Source organism: Podarcis raffonei, chromosome 1 (assembly GCF_027172205.1).
Source record: "Podarcis raffonei isolate rPodRaf1 chromosome 1, rPodRaf1.pri, whole genome shotgun sequence".
NCBI classification, from domain to species: domain Eukaryota; kingdom Metazoa; phylum Chordata; class Lepidosauria; order Squamata; family Lacertidae; genus Podarcis; species Podarcis raffonei.
Genome location: NC_070602.1, coordinates 117,848,775 through 117,870,809, shown reverse-complemented (window position 1 = coordinate 117,870,809; position 22,035 = coordinate 117,848,775). Strand labels below are relative to the sequence as shown.

The following is a 22,035-nucleotide window of genomic DNA, read 5'->3' as shown; positions in this document are numbered from 1 at the left end:
GCTGCTGTTGTTGCATACATAAAAAAAGTTCTGTCCTTCTTTGGCACCAGTTGGCCGACCATGCCCAGGAGAAAGGCCTCTGGTTTCTTCAGGACAAAGCTCCAGTAAATAGCAGGTGCTGCCTTTGTAATAAAGAAGAAGTGGAGTCAGTGTTGCACGTTCTTTTCAAATGTGGCTTTTATCAGGGGGCAAGAGAAACTCTGATATACCCCATTACACAGTTCTTTCCAGGACAATCTTTAGATCATGGGCAGGCAAACTAAGGCCCAGGGGCCAGATCCGGCCCAATCACCTTCTAAGTCTAGCCTGCAGACGGTCCGGGAATCAGCGTGTTTTTACATGAGTAGAATGTGTGCTTTTATTTAAAATGCACCTCTGGGTTATTTGTGGGGCACAGGAATTCGTTCATTTCCCCCCCCAAAAAAAATATATAGTCCGGCCCCCCACAAGGTCTGAGGGACAGTGGACCGGCCCCCTGCTGAAAAGGTTTGCTGTCCCCTGCTTTTGTGGAAATAAATCCCAGAGTTTCTTTTTTTCAAAGTTTCAAAAAGAAAACATATTTTTTTATACACACATACACATATACATGTACAGTGGTACCTCGAGTTACATATGCTTCAGGTTACAGACGCTTCAGGTTACAGACTCCGCTAACCCAGAAATAGTGCTTCAGGTTAAGAACTTTACCTCAGGATGAGAACAGAAATCGTGCTCTGGCGGCGCGGCGGCAGCAGGAAGCCCCATTAGCTAAAGTGGTGCTTCAGGTTAAGAACAGCTTCAGGTTAAGAACAGACCTCCAGAACGAATTAAGTACTTAACCTGAGGTACCACTGTACACACAGAAATTTACACTTAATTTCACAAAACCGTAGTCATATCAAAACCTTTATGGGGTTCCCTTCACCCCAAGACTTCCTTCCACCCCTCCCTTGGATTCCAAAGTACTTCCCCTTTTAACTGCCTCTAATTATCTAAATTTGTTATACTCTATTTTTATCTTTGTTAATTTAAATTACAAGCGTTATGTGAATCCTGCTAATGTTTTTAAGCTCTTACAAAGTTTCAATGTCCCAGTATTCATGCTTGTTTTGTCAACCAGGATTCTCCTCCCATTTCTTGAATGTTTTAAACAACAGACTATTGTTAACTGAAAGTGCGGTCCTGTACATGTCTACCTGGAAGTAGACATATACACTGAATTTATTAAGTGGGCACAGGATTGTAGGCTGAGTCCCATAAAGGTTGTAAAAGCAAGAGTATCTTTTCAGAAAGCATAAACATTTTTATATTCATTCCTGTGAAACAGGTATTGGCATTTAATTTATTTATTTTTTGCAAATGTCTATTCACGTACCCAGGTTTACATACGAAATTGCACCTGTTTTTGTCCTCATGGAACAAATCACGCTTCGAAAAATGAGAGAGATTATCGGATGGTCAAATAAAGATGGAGATGGAATATTCTCACCGGGTAAGTTCCATTTTTGACATGTTGCCCTAAATGCCAAGTTGTCGGTTAAGGCTGGAAAAATACAACTAGCTGCTGAGCATGTATGCTTTTAACTGTATGCTGGACCTAATGGTCAGGGGTCCATTTACCTTTATTACTGTTATGTACTGAAGTTCTCACCCTGGGCCAGCAGGGGGATACTGTAGATACCGTATTTTTCGCTCTATAGGACGCACTTTTTCCCCTTCAAAAATGAAGGGGAAATGTGTGTGCGTCCTATGGAGCGAAGACGCCATAGCCCCGCGACCCTCTCCCGGCTGGAGAGGTGACGTGCGGCTATGGCAGGAGCCTCCATAGCCATGCGTCGCCTCTCCAGCCGGGAGAGCACGCGCGGGACTAAGGCAGCCCCCCGCAACCCTCTCCCGGCTGCAGAGGCGACGCGCAGCTATGGCAGGAGCCTCCATAGCCGCGCGTCGCCTCTCCAGTCGGGAGAGCGCGCGCGGGGCTAAGGCAGCCCCCCACGACCCTCTCCCAGCTGGAGAAGTGACGGGTGACTATGGCAGGAGCCTCCATAGCCGCGCGTCGCCTCTCCAGTCGGGAGAGCGCGCGCGGGGCTAAGGCAGCCCCTCGCGACCCTCTCCCGGCTGGAGAGGCGACGCGCGGCTATGGCAGAAGCCTCCATAGCCGCGCGTCGCCTCTCCAGCCGGGAGAGCACGTGCAGGGCTAAGGCAGCCCCCCGCGACCCTCTCCCAGCTGGAGAAGTGATGGGTGACTATGGCAGCAGCCTCTCCGCTGCGCCTTTCCACTGCTCCCTGACCTGCTCTTTGGGGCTGGTGGTGGGCTTCCCCCCGCCAGCCCCAAAGAGCAGGTCGAAAGGAACCTGAAGCCTGGAGAGCGAGAGGGGTCGGTGTGCACCAACCCCTCTCGCTCTCCAGGCTTCCAAGGTAGCCGTCTGAACGCACCTTAAACGGCACCTTGTTTTAGAGCGGGAAAACAAGAGGGGGAAAATTCTCCCCCTCTCTGCGCAGCGCCTCCTGCCACTTCGCTGAAGGGGCGCTGGGCAGAGAGCGGAAGAATTTTTTTCCCTTGTTCTCCCCCCTCTAAAACAAGGTGCGTCCTATTGTCCGGTGCGTCCTATGGTGCGAAAAATACGGTAGTTCAGGTCCACATATGCAAATAAGGGATCGAAAGTGACGTTCAGTGATTGGATAGTTACAGAAAATGGTTACTGTTGCGTTGTAGTGGAGCTCTATATAAGCAGGCTGGCTGAACCCTTCAGTTCAGTTCTGTTCTGGCCTGTGAATAAACAAGAGCTGTTTGAGGAATCGCTGTGTCGTCTGATATGTTCACCCACAACTTAACAATTACTTTGTTTAAAAACAGCATTAAAAGCATCAGTTACTATCTGCTAGGCCATTTTAAGAGGATCAATTAAAAACAACAATTGGTCCTACCATTGGGCAGAGTGAGGCGGCAGGCTAACTTAGGGGGTCGAGGGCAGACCACAAACAACTCTGTTGCATCACACCTCTAAATTCCGCCATGCCTGTATGAAATGTACACAGCACATTTCACCAGCTATGCTTTTCTGCCTCCATTCGCAATACCAAACTTTTCCCGCCCTCCCTCTTATCTCTTTTCTAACATGCTGTTATCATGTTCTCTTGTTACAGGTGGTGCTATATCCAATATGTATAGCATCATGGCTGCCCGCTACAAATATTTCCCAGAAGTCAAAACCAAAGGCATGGCTGCAGTGCCTAAACTGGTCCTCTTTACCTCAGAACATGTGAGCTCAACAAGCTTAATTAACTGTTGTTACTCTAATTGTTTGGGGGCGGGGCCTAAGGAAGACGCCATTCCGTCACCGTCAACTCAATTCTGAAGGGGCACGACTGCCTGATTTCAACACCACCAGTTGCATATTTGGGGGTGGCCCTAAAACTGTCACAGAAAATGACCTCCAACTACTTAGATGGAGGTTCTGTTGAATAGGAGGATGGTTGGTCCTCTGAGGATGCTGTTTACTAGAGTTGGTTCTAGCCACCGTCTCTGTCGCTAAGTTCACTCTGAAGGCAGTATGCCTGGCATGGCTGCCACACGGAAGTGGGTTTTACATTCCCCTCCCCACCTGCACATGTTTCATTGTGACAAAACCATAGCTGTCAACCGTCCCTTATTTGGTGGGAAACTCCCTTATCCCAGCGCCGTGTCCCGCTGCTGTCCCTTATTGATGATGTCCCTTAAATTCCCCGGGTTTCAAAGGAAGCAGCTCCTCTCCCTCCCTCCCTGCCAGCCAGGGAGGAGGGAGGCTCCAACTGCGTTACTTGGCTGCCCGGCCCGCCCCCCTCCAGCCTCCTCTCACCAGCCTCGGCCCCCGGGAGCCCCTCCCCACTGGGACTGGTGGGAGCCTCGGGCCCTTCCGCCACCATCCTCTGAGCATCTCTGCCTGGGGCCTCCCCTCTGCCTGCTGCTGCTCCTGCTAGGCCGTACTGCGGCTGTGCCGCCGAAGGACCCAGATGAGATGGGCAGCCTGGCATGGCCTATGAATTGCTGAGGAGCCTTGAGAGGAGAGTGAGGGCAACCATAGAGAAAGCAGTTCAGAGAGAGGAGGAGGCGGCGGAGGCGCGGGCAGGTGTTCCAAAGGCTAACCATAGAGGGGGGGAAGCGGAGGAAGGACCGCAAGCGCTTCTCCCATAGATTTGTAGTGGTAGACTAGCATAGATGGTCTGATCTGCGGGTTTACTTCGGGCGCTATTTCCCCCCCCCCCTTCCTCCCGCCCCGCCTGATGGAACTGAGAGTTGCAGATGGAGCACGAGAGAAAAGATACAGAACTACAGCAGCATCTTCGTAGCTTGAACTTCGTTTTGCGTGAAAAGTGGTTGCTGCTTGTAGTTATTTAATTGCAGTGTTTCATCAGCTGGTGTCTTGAGCAGCAACCTCTGGAAACGAAGGGCTAAAAACTGGCGCTCCTCTCCCAAATTATCTGGTCCCTTTTAACTTCGTATTTCAGCTGGTTGACTAAAATCCCTTATTTTGGCTACTGATCCCTTATTTTCGAGGCCGCTGATCCCTTATTTTCAAATCTGTAAGTTGACAGCTGTGGACAAAACCGCTCGCCACACTTGTACAGAGATTTTCCTCAAACCGGATTGTAGCGCAGTGCTGGGGACACGGAGGCTGTAAGGAAGACAAAAGATGTCTTATTTACTTGGCAGCATTTGATGTGGTTGCTTGTGATACCTCGCATTATCCACAAAGCTCAGTCACCCCAAATATCTCTTAATTTGTCTTAGAGCACGGGTAGGCAAACTAAGGCCCGGGGGCTGGATGTGGCCCAATCGCCTTCTCAATTCAGCCCGCGGACAGTCCGGGAATCAGTGTGTTTTTACATGAGTAGAATGTGTCCTTTTATTTAAAATGCATCTCTGGGTTATTTGTGGGGCACAGGAATTCGTTCATTTTTTTTCTTCAGAATATAGTCCGGCCCTCCACAATGTCTGAGGGACAGTGGACCAGCCCCTTGCTGAAAAAGTTTGCTGATCCCTGTTTAGAGCTTACCATGTCCTCAACTAATTAACACTTCCCCTGCCCCCTTTTGAAGCATTCATAGTAATGTTACATAACAAATAAAGTGCCTGTGCGTGTGTACAAAGTGCCTGTCCGCACAGAATCAAGGAACAGAATCTCCCACCCCACAGATCTGATTCCTAGTATCTACAGTGGTACGTCGGTTTACGAACTTAATCCGTTCCGGAAGTCTGTTCTTAAACCGAAACTGTTCTTAAACCAAGGGGTGCTCTCCCTAATGAGGCCTCCCGCCACCGGTGCCCTTCCACCGTTCAGCTTCCGTTCTTAGACCAAGGTAAAGTTCACAACTTCCGGTTTTGCGGAGTTTGTAAACCGAATAATTCGTAAACATGGCTGTTCTTAAACCGAGGTACCACTGTATCTCTCTTTTTAATCTTTAGGCACTGCTCCTACCTTTCTGCATAGCAAGCTTTGGGACCTAGTTGTAATAATATTTTGGGTTGCTTTTTCTCTTCCTTTTTTTATTTTAGTTTTTGGAACATTTAGCGCTTATAGCTTGCTGTGGTGCTCCTAAACCATGTCTGACCCTTATTTCAGCACTTATTCCAGAGCATTCCCACTGACTTTTACCTCTGCATTCAAACTGCTTCCTATAAATCAGGGGTCGGCAAAGTTTTGGGGCTTGGGCCGGTTCAGGGTCATGCAGACGCCGCAGTGGGCCGGAGTGTCTGCGCGCGCATGCACACATGCGCAAATATTGTTTCCAGCGCTCCTTCCAACATGGAGGAGGCTTGCACAGCTTCCCATTGGCTGCAGGAGCTTACTGCAGCCAATGAGAAGCCAGCCAGCGTCGCGGAAGGCGGTCCCCGCTCTGCTCTGCTCCGGTTTAGTGCCGCACACGGGAGCCGACCGAGCAGGCGGCGAGGGTCCATGGGCTGCTTAAACAACCCCCATGGACTGCTTGTGGCCCATGGGCCTTAGGTTGCCGACTCCTGCTATAAATGGTTGGTTTGTGCCTGGAAGCAGCTGCCACAGAAAAGTGTATAAGAAGAAGAGTTTGGATTTGATATCCTGCTTTATCACTACCCGAAGGAGTCTCAAAGCAGCTAACATTCTCCTTTCCCTTCCTCCCCCACAACAAACACTCTGTGAGGTGAGTGGAGCTGAGAGACTTCAAAGAAGTGTGACTGGCCCAAGGTCACCCAGCAGCTGCATGTGGAGGAGCAGGGAAGCGAACCCGGTTCCCCAGATTGCGAGACTACCGCTCTTAACCACTACACCACACTGGCTCTCAGCCTCTTGTGTGTGTGGCCCTTGCAATGAGCAGCTAGGGCATCTCTTGCTGGCAACCGTTGCTACTGCACAACTAAACTTGACTTCATTTCCTTTCATTCCTTTCTAAAAGGGCTGACGTGTTTTTGTCACTGTTGTTTTTGCAGAGTCACTACTCAATAAAGAAAGCTGGAGCTGCACTTGGTTTTGGAACAGAAAATGTGATTTTAATAAAGTGCAACGAAAGGTATGCTCCCATAGCAAAATAGCTGTATTGATTTTATTTGTTTTTTGTTTTATGCAACAATATACTAATGTTGTTACTAATTAGATCAGTTGAATTAATTAAACTATGGTTAGTGTTCACTTCTATTTGGTCTTTATTCATTTGTTTTAAAATATTCTTTGTTTTTGTCTTTCACGTTGACTGCAGAGGCAAAATAATACCAGCTGATTTGGAAGCCAAAATTCTAGAAGCCAAACAAAAGGTAACCCTGACGTTGTTGGTTTTTGAGGGGGGGGGCTGAATATATTTCCTATTTAGATGAACATAAGTAACATACATTTTGTCTTCTACATAAATGCATACCACACGGTGTAAGACAAGCTAAGGAAGAAATAATAAACTAATTTACAGTGCAATACTAACCCTTTGCTGCTGGAGCTCCACTGCCCCCCCCCAGGCCCCCAGCAAGGGGAGAAACTTATAATCCACTGGTGATTGCATCAAGTCCTCAAATGGACTTTTGGGGGAACCAATGAAAGAAAATGTGACAGTTAAAAAATATGCACGGCAGAAAAACTAATGAAAGAACTTGTAATCAGTTTCAATAACTGAAGTTAGCTTCAGTTTCCACATTTTTGTTTCCTCATGAACTTTATCCTCTGTCTTACCTCCTAGGGATATGTTCCCCTTTATGTGAATGCAACTGCTGGCACAACAGTTTATGGGGCCTTTGACCCAATTCAGGAGATGGCAGACATTTGCGATAAATACAACCTTTGGCTCCATGTGGACGTGAGTAAGACGAGCTGCGATCCTATGCACACACACACTTGCCGAAGAATAAAATCTCACTGAAAGCAGGGGGACTCACAAATCGTGTCCTCACCACAGAGGGCACATGTTGCAGTGAGACTGGCCTCACTGTTTGTGTGGGTGGGATCGTTTGGATAGCCACAACAACCCAATTGGGTCCCTCTGTTGCTGGGGCAATTCTGGCCAATGGGGTTGAGAGAATTTGCAGACGGGGGACATTGCGTCGAGCTTCCTCTTAGCACCTCGTGCATCTGATCACCCGCCCACCCTCCCTATATTTAGGGTCTTGCTATGACCTTGCTATGTGTGGGTTGTCTGCTTTTGGGGCAGGGGCCGGTAGAAATTTTCCCATTTGGCTGATTGGCTGGTGCCACTTGGGTTCCACCTGCCGCGTAGCAAATCGTCACAACTTTGTAAGGTTTGGCGGTTAGGCATTGGTTCAAGGTGTGGTGGAGGGGAGGTTGTCACACCTGCCTCTCCCAATGTGCGATAGGGTATTCCGTTAAAGGAATCCAGGGGCTCGCCATGCTTTTGTCCGATCCACTTCCAGGGGTTAGGGCAACGCCAGAGCACCTGGGAGCATTTTGGGGTGAGGTTGTGTCTGTGGTAGGACCAATGCTCCCCCAGTATGTTTACCCTTACTGACTTCTGTTGGTGTCCACTTGTCAGTGCTGCCCTGCTGGAGATGTAGGTGCATCTGGTCAAACCAATGCCTAAGCAAACCACTCACATTCTGTAATCAATAAAGTTGTGGCCAAAATTATGTCCAATAACCTTAAACTAATATTGCTGTTGACTGTGTCTTTCTTTGAGAGGTCTTGGGGGTCTTCACATGCAACACTTCTGAATAAACACACATAGGATTGCACTGCGAATATTGAATTTTTTACCGTTTTTAAGTAGAAAAGAGGATCCTCCTAGCAACTCTGCTTGTTAGTGTTTGTATTGTAGTAACACACGGCCACTTCTCCTTGTTTGAAAGTGCAAAATTAAGAAGAGCGCCTGTTTGTGAAATCATGAATGTTTTCATCAGAAATTTAGTGCCCAGAGTTTTGACAGCATTGATCCTTTTGCTAACTGTGGAGTGTCAGATACTTGAAGGGTTCCTCCTAAGCCTTTGAACTTTCTTCCATCACTTTCAGGCTGCCTGGGGCGGAGGATTGCTAATGTCCAGGAAGCATCGTCATAAGCTGAGTGGCATAGAAAGGTATTGAATCATTCTCATTTGCATGTTTATTTACCGGTAGTTAGAAACTTCTCCATGGTACATATGCTGTTTTGCAAATACCTAGGGAAGATAAACCCCTATCTTTAAAATATTATAGAATTTTTTTAAAAGAGCAATTGACAAGAATAAAAGGTCCAATGTGAGGGGGGAATATTCCATGTGTCCATGTAGAACAGAAGCAGCTTTTATGCAAAATAGAATTTTCATGTCAGTGTAAGTTTCACATTTACATTACATACCAGAATGAAACAAGAGAGACTTCGTTGCCTGTCTTGCCATAAATGCAAGGTGGTTCTTTTAACATGAGAGTCAGAAGTAATACAAAACACAAGTGAGTGAGATGATTCAAGATTTTATTCAAAACAGCAAGCAATATATACATACCAAGCAAGCACTTCCATCTGCCACTTGGAAGCCCTCATGAAGCAGCAAAGTGACTCCCCCAGGTAGCCTCAGTTTGTAGGGCCCTGCAGCCGATCAGTCTGTGCACGATCTTCTCCAAAACTCTGCCCACAACCATCCGATTCACCTCATGAGAAGAGAAGACTCCCTGGAAAAGACCCTGATGTTGGGAAAGATGGAGGGCACAAGGAGAAGGGGACGGCAGAGGACGAGATGGTTGGACAGTGTTCTTGAAGCTACCAACATGAGTTTGACCAAACTGGGGGAGGCAGTGGAAGACAGGAGTGCCTGGTGTGCTCTGGTCCATGAGGTCACGAAGAGTCGGACGCAACTAAATGACTAAACAAGAACAAGCCTGTGTGGCTTGCCCGACTGGCTACGTGCAGATCATTCATTACTGGCTATGTGCGGATTATTCATTAGCCACCCACTCCCAATGCCTCACTTTCTCAAACCAATGTTCACCATCAAAGAAGGTACCTAGCACTATCACTTCCTCCCAACTGATTAGAACATTAAAGGCTGTTCTCATGCCATCAAATAACCTAACAAGAGATAAGAAGGGGAAGGAACAGAGGCAAGTAGGGCAACCATGTTAGATCACTAACTCCTCGATATACAATTTATCTTCCAGATAGATTGCCCATACAATGTCTCATGAGTGAGATGCTTTGGGACAAAAATTAGCGAGACCTGCATCAGCTGTTAGCTTTGTGTCACTTCACAGTCACACTCTCTGTGAACTGCGCTCAGCTTGTGGCCTACCTTCCACCCTGGTCAAGGCTGGAGCTGTCATCAGTAATTGGCAATAACTGGCCCCAGTGGTTCTGCTATTTATTATATTTTTGCATTAATCGACTGCATTGATCTATGTGTGTTGGGAAGGGCACACACTCTCTAACTAGAGTTGCCACAGGCAACACTTGCCAATTTTGGAAAGACCAAGAAGATGCTCACAAACAATATGTGCCAATAATGGTGAATCACAGAATTGTACAATTGGAAGGGACCCCGAGGGTCATCTAGTCCAAACTCTTGCAATGCAGGAATCTCAGCTAGATCATGCATGACTGATGGCCACCCAACCTCTGGTTAAAGACTTCCAAGGAAGGAAAGTCCATCACCTTTCATGTGAGTCTTTTCCACTGTCAAACAGCTCTTACTGTCAGAAAGTTCTTTCTGATGTTTAGTAGGAATCTTCTTTCTTGTACCTTGAATTCATTGGTTCAAGTCCTACCCTCTGGAGCAGCAGAAAACAATCTTGCTCCATCCTCCATGTGACATCCCTTTAGATGTTAGAAGATGGCTGCCATAGTCTCCTCTTTACCAGGCTAAACATACCCAATTCCCTCAAGCGTTCCTCATAAGGCTTGGTTTCCAGACCCTTGATCATCTTGGTCACGGAAGCAGTCCCACTGTTGTATACTTTTAATGCCCTGGTCATTGCATGAGATTCATATCTTTAAGAGGCTGGATCTACAGAACTGAAGGATCATAATGTCAGCTTTCTCACAGAAGCTGTTATATCTGAACAACATTCACTGCACCTTGTAGTTTATTTAGAGCAGGAATCGGCAGAGTCCAGACTTGTGGGAACGACTTAATCTTACTATATCCCTGAGACCCACCAATTTGTGTGATGTGCTTGCATAGTAGCTTAGTGGGGGCGGACATAAACTCAAATCTAAAGAAGGACACCGAGTATATCTGAACACATGCCCAAATCTCTCCCAAATTTTCTTCATTTCAACAGCCAGAAAAAGAGGTGAAGAGAGACACTGTTGGTGTTGTTAAACTACTGGAGGTCAGAAACCTTTGCTGATCTACTGCTAGTCTCTCAGGGGACCGGTCTACCAGCCATTCCTGATCCACCTTTTGCCCATTCCTGGTTTTCTAGAGAGGAGATTTTGCATATCACTTGCTAGCACATCTTGGTGATAATGTGGGGATTACGTATCTCAGGAAATTTCAAACACCAGCCCATGTCAACAACTGTATTTAAAAAAGGGGGGGGGGGGAACAACTAGTGGGAAATGAATATCCTGTTTGCCTAAACTTATAGAAATTCTCACTTCTGTTTCTAGAAGGTGGCTCTTTCAGGAATGAAGTTACAGTATCAGCTAATCAGCATAGACCCGACAGTAATTAATTACCATTCATTACGCTATCAGCTTCTCAGTATTCTCTCTTTACCAGTAACATTAATCCTGAAAAGACAGCTCCCCTTAGTGCAATTCCAACCTTCGGCTGCAATGCTTGCCCCACAGAATAAGACTATTGGCAATTTTTGTCATCTCGTATTCCTAGTATAGACCATTCTCACCTTATTAGTCCTGGTGGTGCAGGGTCTTGACATCGGAGTGAGGGAAAATATGCCACAAACTGCATATTGCAGATAGGAGATGTATTTGTAAGCCCAGGAGATATTTTGTCCCAACCATCTCAAAGAGTAAGTAAGTCCCACTGGGATCCAGGCTCTGGGAAATGGCCCTGCTCTGGATCCAGCAAGGCTAAATCTCTTACTCCATTAATTCTAAGCACATTCTTTTCTTTTTGTAGAGCCAACTCTGTCACATGGAATCCACACAAGATGATGGGGGTTTTATTACAATGTTCTGCCATTCTTCTTCGGGAAAAGGTTTGCTTGCATGTCGGTTTCTTTTTAAATGGTACAGAGCAAACACAAATATGTTCTGTTTCTACCTTTACAGCTTGTCCCAAAGAATCCTGGGAGCTGTAGTTTGCTGAGGACTCTGTGAGAGATCTCCCAAAGAACTACAAATCCTTAGGATTTCCTGGAGGAAAAAGCATGATTACTGAACCAATTTAAGTCTGTGGTTGTTATAGCTTAAAGGCCAAAGACTTTCACTCTTCTCACCTTTCTATTGGACTTATTCAGTGCTATTTTTATAGAAAAAGAGGTGCCAGAACTCACCATGATCACCTCCCTCCCACCTGAGAGGTGCCGGAATGGAGTTCCACCGACTTCGGGCTGAAAAAAAAGCCCTGGATTTATTTGTTTAAAGTATTTTTATTCCAACCCTTCAACAAGGTTTCCGGGTGGCATTGGCAGGCCACACCTGTAGTCTTGGTGGCACCTAGAGTGCCTTATGTTGATGCAGGTCCAACTGACTCCTATGGCTACCAAATGGGATTTGGTGATTCCACTGTGCTTTCTTGCCTACTAAAAACTCCACTATAAAGGATAACCGAGGAACATCAAATAAGTAGAGTTGTCTAGTGTAACTGAGTCCACAGTAGTCAATGTGCTTTTAAGGGGCTCCATACATTAACTGTGCCACATTTTACACCCACCATTCACCTCTTCTCTGCCATGTTGAAGATCTCCCGATGGCACAAGGACGTTGCTACGCCATTGTAATATTTTACGTTGGCGCAGTGCCGGATTTTGCTGGTGTGGAGGGCTTTAAGGGTGAGTTTATCCTGTCCGGATGATGTAACTCATGGATAGGAAGATCACTGTCGGACGCTGCCATTGGTTTTTGTAGTTACATGCCTAATAATCACAAAACTGGTCCGAGATCCAGGAGAACTAATAATACACATGCAAAAAAGACTACATGGGCAGCAAATGCTGCTTTCTGTTTTGCAGCCATGAGCAGGCCATGCAACAAAGGGAGTTGCTGAAGTGAGAATGGACGAAGAAAATCTAGGTGGGCATGAAAATCGAGCTTAGATTCCCTTGGGAATCTAAGTGGAATGCCGTGCACATACAGTATGTTCTGTGCATGCGACACACTATATTTTATCTACTGCTTGATTTCTTATATTTGAAGAGGGTGTTTTTCCAACAGGGCATACTTCAAGGTTGCAACCAGATGTGTGCAGGATATCTGTTCCAACAAGATAAGCAATATGATATAACTTATGACACTGGGGATAAAGCAATACAGTGTGGTCGCCATGTGGACATATTCAAATTCTGGTTGATGTGGAAAGCCAAGGTAAGCAATAAAATGTCAGAAAAATGCACATCCGTTTTATGTGAGAAGATAGTTCAACTAAGTCCAGAATGCAACAGCTAGACTGGTGACTGGGAGTAGCCCGGAGACCATATAACACCGGTCCTGGAAGACCTACCTTGGCTCCCAGTACGTTTCCAAGCACAATTCAAATTGTTGGTGCTGACCTTTAAAGCCCTAAATGGCCTTGGCCCTATATACCTGAAAGAGCGTCTCCACCCCCATCATTCAACCCGGGACACTGAGGTCCAGCTCCGAGGGCCTTCTGGTGGTTCCCTCACTGCGAGAAGTGAAGCTGCAGGGAACCAGGCAGAGGGCCTTCTCGGTAGTGGTGCCCGCCCTGTGGAACACCCTCCCATCAGATGTCAAGGAAATAAACAACTATCTGAAGACATCTGAAGGCAGCCCTGTTTAGGGAAGTTTTTAATGTTTGGTGTTTTATCGTATTTTTAATATACTGTTGGGAGCTACCCAGAGTGGGTGGTATATAAATAATAAAATTATTATTATTATTATTATTATTATTATTATTATTATTATTATTAGGGTTTATCACTGTAGCCTTAAGTTCCCAGAAACCCAAATTTGTTAGTCCTAAATGTTTATATCTTCACAGATGGGGGAGGAATGGGTTTTTGGAAACTTTTAGCAAAACTACATTCCTTTCCACAAGATTGTTTTTGGATAGACTGATCCCCAGAACCCTAACTTCTCCCAGTACAGATTTTGGCAATTGCTTAATAGAATGCTTACAAGAATTTAATTTTTATCTGGTCTTGTTTATTATTCATTTGTGTACAATTTTGTAACAGGAAAATAAAACAACAAAAGAATGCTTATAAGTAAAGGCATTTAAACTAATGGTTCTTTTTGTTCAAGTAAAACTAAATATATGTGTATATGCTTGTAAGTCTATTTTCAAAACCTGTATTTCTTTTAAAAAAGGAATATATTGAAAATTCGGGTCTGCTTGAAGGACATATTATTTATAGTTCATTTTTTAAAGATTCTTATTTCACACAGGCTAGAAAACATGGTGCAATTTGTAAAATTAAATAAAATTGAACACAAATATTTTATACTCAAAGCTAACCAGAGCAAATATGTGCAAGGAAGAGTACAGAACTGAAATTTAAAAATATCTTTCTTTTTTTCAAAACAGGGTACAGTGGGATTCGAAAGTCAGATCAACAAATGTCTTGAATTAGCAGAATACCTCTATAATAAAATTAAGAACAGAGAGGAGTTTGAGATGGTTTTCGAAGGAGAGGTAAGCAATGGGCCACAAAATGCTTTCAATTAAAAATGGGCATTTGGGGAATAGAAAATGCACCATCCAGCCCAGAGTTAAGTACTTTAAAGCCAGTGTTATTTTCAGTGGGGGATATTTAACTACATGTTTGACTCACCAACTGAAGTCAATGGGGTGTAAAAGTGCTGAACTTTGGTTGGCTCGCGGCAGGCCCCAAGTTTTCGTGCACCCTTTGCCAACGAAAGCCTTGAAATGTAATTCCCCGCCCCAACCCCAGTTTCAGCTAACTGGGCAAATGGTCACTTGATTTTCTTTGCTTGCTTGCTTGCTTGCTTGCTTGCTTTTAAAGGACAAAACTGCAGTATAAGTACTTAGCTGCAACTAGAACTGTACGATGCTTGCATGTAGACTCTATTGGGGTCTGTGGACACATTTGAAAACTGGAGAAACCATTTTAGACACACGCACACAGTGCCGGAGTTACATATAAGCTAAACAAGCTATAGCTTAGGGCCCCACTCTCTTGGGGGCTCCCCAAAAAAATAAAGGAAAAAACCTGGATCTACATTTCCAAAATATAAGATAAAAAACAAATAAAATAAAACCTACATAAGGCAACAGTGTTTGTGTTGTGTAGGCTCCTATGGTGTAGGTAATGGCCTGCTAGCCTGCTCCCTAAAATATCACTGGTTTGCTCATTTCTATATATAGGGTGCCTACATTCTGCATGGACTGGTTGCATGGCAATGTGTAGCATGCAGCTAATGCGTTTGCATTATTAAGTTTGTTATGAATTTTAAAAAAAATAAGTTAGAGCTTAATAATTATTTCACTATTAATATACTACTTCTTAATTGTATTTCAGTTCAACAATTACTTTGATAAAATACATATTTTGTTATATGCAAATGGTTTTAGATACCTGTTAGATCCATAAATTACCATATAGCATATATTCAGCACAAAAAACAGTGACAATTTGTTGTTGACAAAGGGCAGCTGGACATATAAAGGGCCCCAATTACCTTCAGTAGCTTAGGGCCTCATCAAACCTAAATCTGGCCCTGTACACACACACACACACACACACATTCCACAACTTGCTCTGTTGTCAATAAGAGAAGGCTTCTTTCAAGCCTAATTCCAGCAGGCAGAGAAGATATTGCAGATGCCATAGAAGGCAGGTACCATGTTGGTGACCCCTATGTACAAGCCAGCAATCCAAAAACCATGGAACCAGTTCCATGAACCCAAGAAGGATTTTAGGCTTCCTTTTGCCGAATAATAGCACACCATGCCAAAAGACAAAACGCTTTTTAAATTGGTGTTGGTGGCGAATCAGTTTGCAATATGGGTGGGGCTCGGCTGTAAACAACTGGAACGTGACAGAGAACGTATATTGGAAAATACAGGAGCTGCTACTAAACGAACATAGGGATATGTGGAATTTCAGCATCGTTGCAATGCTCTAAACCTCAAGCAGTAGCGGACAGCATGGTGGTGGTGAAGCACTTACCTGACTACCTGGCAGGTGAGTCGCTGCTGCTTACAGGGAGCCGTGAGGCAGCAGGGTACAGTGCAAATGCACGAGGGGAGCCAATTGCTCCCAGTAAGCCAGTGATTCACCACCGGGAGGTCTGCCCCACTGCACTATCCACTACTGATCTGGAGTCACTTTTGGGTGGGCTTTATGCACCACCACAAACAGTTAACAAAGAAGTATTGCCTGTTCAAAAGACCATTGGAGAGTATTTCATGGAGGCAGGAATCCTGCGCTTCTTCCTGCAAAGCCACCGAATAGGAAAGTTCAAAGTGTGAAAATCCACTGGGCTTTTGTAAGCACCTTCTCTGGATTTCCCTTCCCCTCTTTCGCCTCAGAAGATATTGTGATGTGCCACAAGTCGAACAAATGGCACTGGCAACTAAAGGCCGCGCTTCCTTAGGAAGATAAGGCTCATAAACTGATTGGCAACCCTAAAGTAATCTGCTCTTAGCTGAGATTCCACGCTTCATTTTCTGCTCTGCAAAGGTTGCTACTTTTGTTAATTCTGCTACTGGTGCTTTCTGATGGTTTCACTTCATAAACTTTGGCTGATTGGACACTTGAGTGTGCTCCAGTTCCTTATTTAACTTAAAAAAACCCGATTCTCTGTCTTTTAACAGGAGAGAGTCCCTTTCTGTATATACTGAGGATTTTGCTGGCACAGGAGTGATGGGAGGGAGGGAATGTGTTCTCATCCACTTAGTCCTAAATGGGCTGTTTGTATTCCATATTCATTATGAACTAATGTAAAAAAAGATCTGGAGAGAGAGTCTTAAGATGGTAGCTACATACAGAATTGCATCTATTGGCTGGTGCTATTTATTAACAAACAAAATTTCCAGTTGTGGTTGAGAGGAGGTTCCTTTCACAGTGATGATTTGCAACAGCTCCTGATCCAAGCTTCCTTATTCATCGCTTGCATGCTCAGCCAAACTCCCAATCCTAAATTTCCTAAACTTTGGGGAGGAGGGGTAGCAATGGGGTACATCACCCAAAGTGTTTGGTGTGTGGTGAGATTTTTTTTAAAAAATGAAAGCTGAATTTTTGTGTTAGTATTTTATTTACGTACAATTTTGATGAGCTTGCTTTGTTTCGTTTCTGTGTTTATAGCCTGAACACACAAATGTTTGCTTCTGGTACATTCCACCAAGTCTCAGAGGGATCCCAGACTCGGAGGAGAGGAGAGAAAAGCTACATAGGGTAATCGTATCTATTTTAATTACTCCTAAGCATTTCAGAGGGACGCGGGTGGCGCTGCAGTCTAAACCACAGAGCCTAGGGCTTGCCGATCAGAAGGTTGGCAGTTCAAATCCCCGTGACGGGGTGAGCTCCCGTTGTTCGGTCCCTGCTCTTGCCAACCTAGCAGTTCGAAAACATGTTAAAGTGCAAGTAGATAAATAGGTACCACTCCAGCGGGAAGGTAAACGGCATTTCCTGGTTTGCCAGAAGCAGCTTAGTCATGCTGGCCACATGACCCAGAAGCTGTCTGCAGACAAACGCCTGCTCCCTCGGCCAGTAAAGCGAGATGATCGCCAGAACCCCAGAGTCGTCCATGACTGGACTTAACGGTCAGGTGTCCCTTTACCTTTAAGCATTTCAGGGCAAGTCCTCACAGTAAAACAAATACAAGAAAACCATGTAATAGTTGACCTCTGTGAAGATGGCTCAACCTTCTCTAAGCCAAGGCCAGAGGTCTAGCTCTCTGTGAGAATCCAGAGATAAGTTTCTGAGAAATCTTATAAGGAAGGGGATTTTTCACGTGGCTACTCCAGTAAAGAAACAAAGGACTAAACATTTCCCTTTTTCTATTTGAATCAAAAAGGTCGCACCCAAAATCAAGGCGCTGATGATGGAGTCAGGTACCACGATGGTTGGATATCAGCCACAGGGAGATAAAGCAAACTTCTTCCGAATGGTTGTCTCAAACCCTGCAGCTACCAAGTCTGACATTGACTTCCTCATTGAGGAGATAGAAAGACTGGGGCAAGATCTGTAATCCTCTCAAATGACCCGTTTTACTTCTCTAACAGCACTATTTTCCAGTACTGGCTTCTTCTGGTTTTGGTTTGTTTGGGTTTTTTTGTAACCACTTCTGTAGAACACATTTTAAGGTAATCCCTTTCTAAATGTTCCATTCTTCTGAGACACCCTCCTTAAAAAAGAAAAGAAAAACCATGACGAAAACCTCCTGTATATTATGAAACATATATGTGTATTAGTAGGTTATTTTACCAAAAGGGGAAAATATATTATCTTAAAATGCATTGTCTGCCCTTATTTAAAAGCCTGGCAAATCTAGTTAGCAGGAAGCTAATAGTATTAAGGTAGACAATTAAGAACTCTGCACAACAGATGTGTACAGTAATATATATAATATATAAATAAATGAATATATATATATATATTATACATAAAGGGGTGGTGAGCCTAAGAGTAATTCACAGTATATTTTCCAGTGCAGAGGTGTTCTCAGTCAAGAACTGCTCCTACACAGCTCCATTTGAATTAATGAGACTTGACCAGAGCATTGCTTGGAAGATTATACCCCAACACCCTCACTGCTTGGGAGTTACCTCCCTTGGTTTGAATGGATAGCACTGGGCACCATCCACCTCCCTAACTTTCTCCTGATTTTTTAATGGGCGCAGTCAAGCCAAAGGTGAGCATTTAATCCCCTCTGGAATCAATGGAACTTAAGAGGACTTAGCTTTGACTGGATCATGGCCAGGCTGTGCAAATATTTAGGACTGGGGTGGGAGGAAGCTAATGTTTTAATCTAAAAGGTAAATCATGCAATAACTGGGCTAACGTCATATCCCAGACGAAATTAGGTATGTATGGGAGAAACGTTTTTAAAGATGTAGATTCTTAGGAACTAATGTTTAACCTTATTTAAACTTTGTTGCTGGTGCTTCTCTGATGTATAAAAGAAACAGCGATGCTTTCTTAAAGAGAACCACCTACTAGATGTATATATGCCCCCATTAGTTGTCATATCAGGGGATAGTAGTAGCTGAGATGTTGTGATAGGCCATAATATTATTGTTGTATTTTTTAGAATTTGATTTGTGTAGATTGTATACATTACTGTTAGACCGCGGGAGGAGGGAGGAACTAAATGTAATAGTTTTCCAGCAAGATAACTGTTCAGTTCTCGGTATATGAACTGTTTGCTTTCTTTATATGCAAAGATTTACCATGCTAAAGAGCTGTCTTGTATTTTCTTCCATTTGTAATGTATCCTATTTATATAATTATCAAAGTTCTAAATAATGTTTATTGGTATTTTAGTGTATTTGTGAGCCAAAGAGAAGATTAAAAATTAGTCAAAACGTTTCTATAATAGTGCCCTTAAAACAATAACTTAATAGATGATTTTACTGTCTATAAGGAATCCTAACACTGTATATAGACTTTAGCCTAATGAAATACTTTCATTTTAATAGAATTGTCGCCTTTACTAATTGTACTGTAGTCTGGCTGTACGTTCTGTGTTCTGGGTGCTTTTTTAGTGAATCATGAATGCTTACATTAGGCCGCTGCATACTCCTGGTAGTTTAGGGCCGAACTCTGTAATTTATTTAGATAAATTCTGTGGCAAGATACCCAAAGAGTGGTGATGATTCTGTGAACATGCTCTCAGATCTCATGAACCTCAGAAGGGTACCACATCATCATTTGGAGTTTATAAGAGAGAAGGAAAAGCTTGCCACAGGATATTTCACATATGTATGGCTCTCTTGCCACAGTGATTTCCACATTGTTAAAGATATCAGATTTGCCTCAGATTTTATTTGCTAGGTAGTCAGTATTACAGATTCTCAGTCAACTGCCCTTCTAGGAGCTAACAAAGTTGCAGAACCGATAGAACTGTCTGCCAACAGAGTAACTTGACTCAAGCAACATCTTCTGACTGAAGAGCCTTCCCAAATATGCTGCTATGGTTATTAGCTTCAGTTTTAAAGCCTCGCTTTTCCAGCCCATAATAAAAGCTAAGGACTACAGCCCTGCACCAAGTTACCAACACGCGGGTCCCATGGAAAGGAATGGAATGTATATACGTCAACTGAAGTTTTGCACAGGTGACTTTATGGCCTGGATTAAAACAAAGCAAGCAATTGCTTTGTTGGAAAACATTAGCAATATTTTGACGAATGTTTATGGGCATATGTGTAGCTTTTACCTTTTGGGTTTCCAAGTGTGGAATGAACAGCATTTAAAAGTTGCTCCCCGCCCCCGTCTCCCCCTCTGCTTTGGGTGCCCTCTCTCTCGCTCTCTATCTCTGGTTGGTTCTTTCTCCTGTGATCAGCGCTCCTGGATCGAGATGTGTCTAGACTGCCCTAAATGTGTTAAATGTCCATATGGTATTTTTAAATAGCATTTGGATGGAACAACTGAGAAGCCATTTGCAAAGAGTCTTAACATCTGCTGCCTCTAATTAATCTCCAAATATAGAAAGTTTTGCTCTGAAATGAAAGAGAGAGAGCCACATCTGTATTTTTTTAGGCATGGTGTGATAGGTCTCTCGTTCTGTTTCTAGTGAAGGAACTTCCTGCCCCCCTCTTTAATCTTTCCAAGACAGTGCAGTAAAGATAATGGGCTCTTCCTGTTCTATGACCCCCTTCTTGCATCTTGACTTTAACATCTAGGAGATGATCTATGGTTGTTATCTAATCCAGAGCCGTAGTGATCATAAAACCACTCTGCAGTCCTGTGCAGTAGACATCCTGCTATTTCTGCTTCAGAACCATCATTTTGTTTTACGCAGCTCCTAACACAGGACAGGCACCACTTCCTTATAGTCCTTAGATACAATCTACCTGCACGGTGTTCAGACTTGGAGTTATATTGATCTTCAGCTACAAACAAGGAAGCACAAGTCAATAAGCCTTGTTGTTAGTAGCGCCTAACTTCCTTTGACACTTGGGACTTTGTGTGCAAGTCTCAATGGTGCAAAGCTGAACACCTACCACAGGTACCATCGGCAGTGACGCCCATGCTAGCTTTTTCTTCTGGCTGAAATATGGGAGACTTTCTTCTTAGGCTTTTGATTTCTTTTCTAATCGCCAAGTTTCTAGGGAAAGGTTGGCATGCCAATCAGCTGACCGATGACATATTTTTTTGACTCCAGTCAAATGTTCCAACGTTGCCACTGTGTAGATATTTGCTTACCTTTCAAAACTCCTTATGCCATGCATGGTGCTTCGAAAGCTCTGAGGAACAGCTGATGGGCTGCAGTTGCAAAGTACTGTGCAAGGTGGAAAAATCCCTTCTGGCTCAGCTGCATCTCTAATCTACCAGAAACCTGACATTATATATGGCATCCGGTATGAGGAGGTACGCCTGGCTTGTCCAAAAAGAGCCTCACAGACCAAATGTGGAAACCTGGTGGCCCTTAATAATAAAAAATAATCTATTACTGGTACCCCACCCATCGGACTGGGTTGCCCCAACCATTTTGGGCTGCTTCCAATGTATAAAAACCTAATAAAACATTTAAAAGCTTCATTATAGAGGGATGCTTTCAGATGTCTTCTAAAGGTTATATAGTTACTTGACATCTGAAGGGCGGGCATTCCGCAGGATGCCACTACCAAGAAGGCCCTTGTGTCAGATTTTCCCCATAGTTGCATGATAATGCAATTTCCCTTGCCCCGCCACCCAAAGTCAGTGTGAAGATAGCTTGCCCACCTGTCCTGCAGCAGTTGGGAGGCAAGTCTAGCGGAACAGCAAAGCATCTCCAGACAGGAGCACAAAGAGTCCTCTGTGGAGAAGACCTAGAGGAACGCGAGTTGGACTAAGACCAGGGAGACTCAAGTACCAATCTTCACTCAACTATGATGCTCGTCAAAGGATGTTGACACACCCTCAGCAGTTTAGCCTACCTCACAGGGTTGTTGTGAGGCAAAAATTAAAAAGGGAGGAGGGGGGTTGTATATGCTACCCTATCCTCCTTGGGGGAAGGGTGAAATAAAAATGTAATAAAATAAATGAAATAAAATAAATTCATTTTTTAAAGCCAATAATGTCATTGTTTCACAGTAAAAGCTACTGTAAATGCTATTGAGGTGGGGATGAAGAGAGTCATTGTGCAGAAGACACTTGCCCCAAGGGAACAATAATAAGTGAACCGGCACAAGAAGTTTGAATATTGGCATTTTGCCATGGTAATAGAGCTCAGGTTCCTCAGTGCAAAATCAGCAACAGGCTGTTGCAGAGTTCCTTTCACTCTTCCATAACTTAACAATTTGTGACCAGCTCTTCTCCCTTACTTAAGGAGATTCCATAATGATATTTTCTGAGACTTGTAATAAACTCTTCCTGCTTTTGGCTG

General features: G+C 44.1%; 1 protein-coding gene across 4 annotated transcripts in view; it reads left to right on the top strand.

Moving 5' to 3' along the window:
- Positions 1-17,861, top strand: part of GAD1 (glutamate decarboxylase 1) — a 56,950-nt gene extending 39,089 nt beyond the window's left edge. For all 4 annotated transcript variants that reach the window (XM_053359849.1, XM_053359850.1, XM_053359862.1 and 1 more), the window contains exons 7-17: positions 1,359-1,471; positions 3,124-3,239; positions 6,422-6,501; positions 6,688-6,742; positions 7,156-7,272; positions 8,436-8,500; positions 11,483-11,561; positions 12,739-12,888; positions 14,069-14,176; positions 16,812-16,901; positions 17,524-17,861. In XM_053359849.1, coding sequence (XP_053215824.1) covers positions 1,359-1,471; positions 3,124-3,239; positions 6,422-6,501; positions 6,688-6,742; positions 7,156-7,272; positions 8,436-8,500; positions 11,483-11,561; positions 12,739-12,888; positions 14,069-14,176; positions 16,812-16,901; positions 17,524-17,697 — 1,147 coding nt within the window. In that variant the 3' untranslated portion in view covers positions 17,698-17,861. The remainder of the gene's footprint in view (positions 1-1,358; positions 1,472-3,123; positions 3,240-6,421; positions 6,502-6,687; positions 6,743-7,155; positions 7,273-8,435; positions 8,501-11,482; positions 11,562-12,738; positions 12,889-14,068; positions 14,177-16,811; positions 16,902-17,523) is intronic.
- The last annotated feature ends 4,174 nt before the right edge of the window (positions 17,862-22,035 follow it).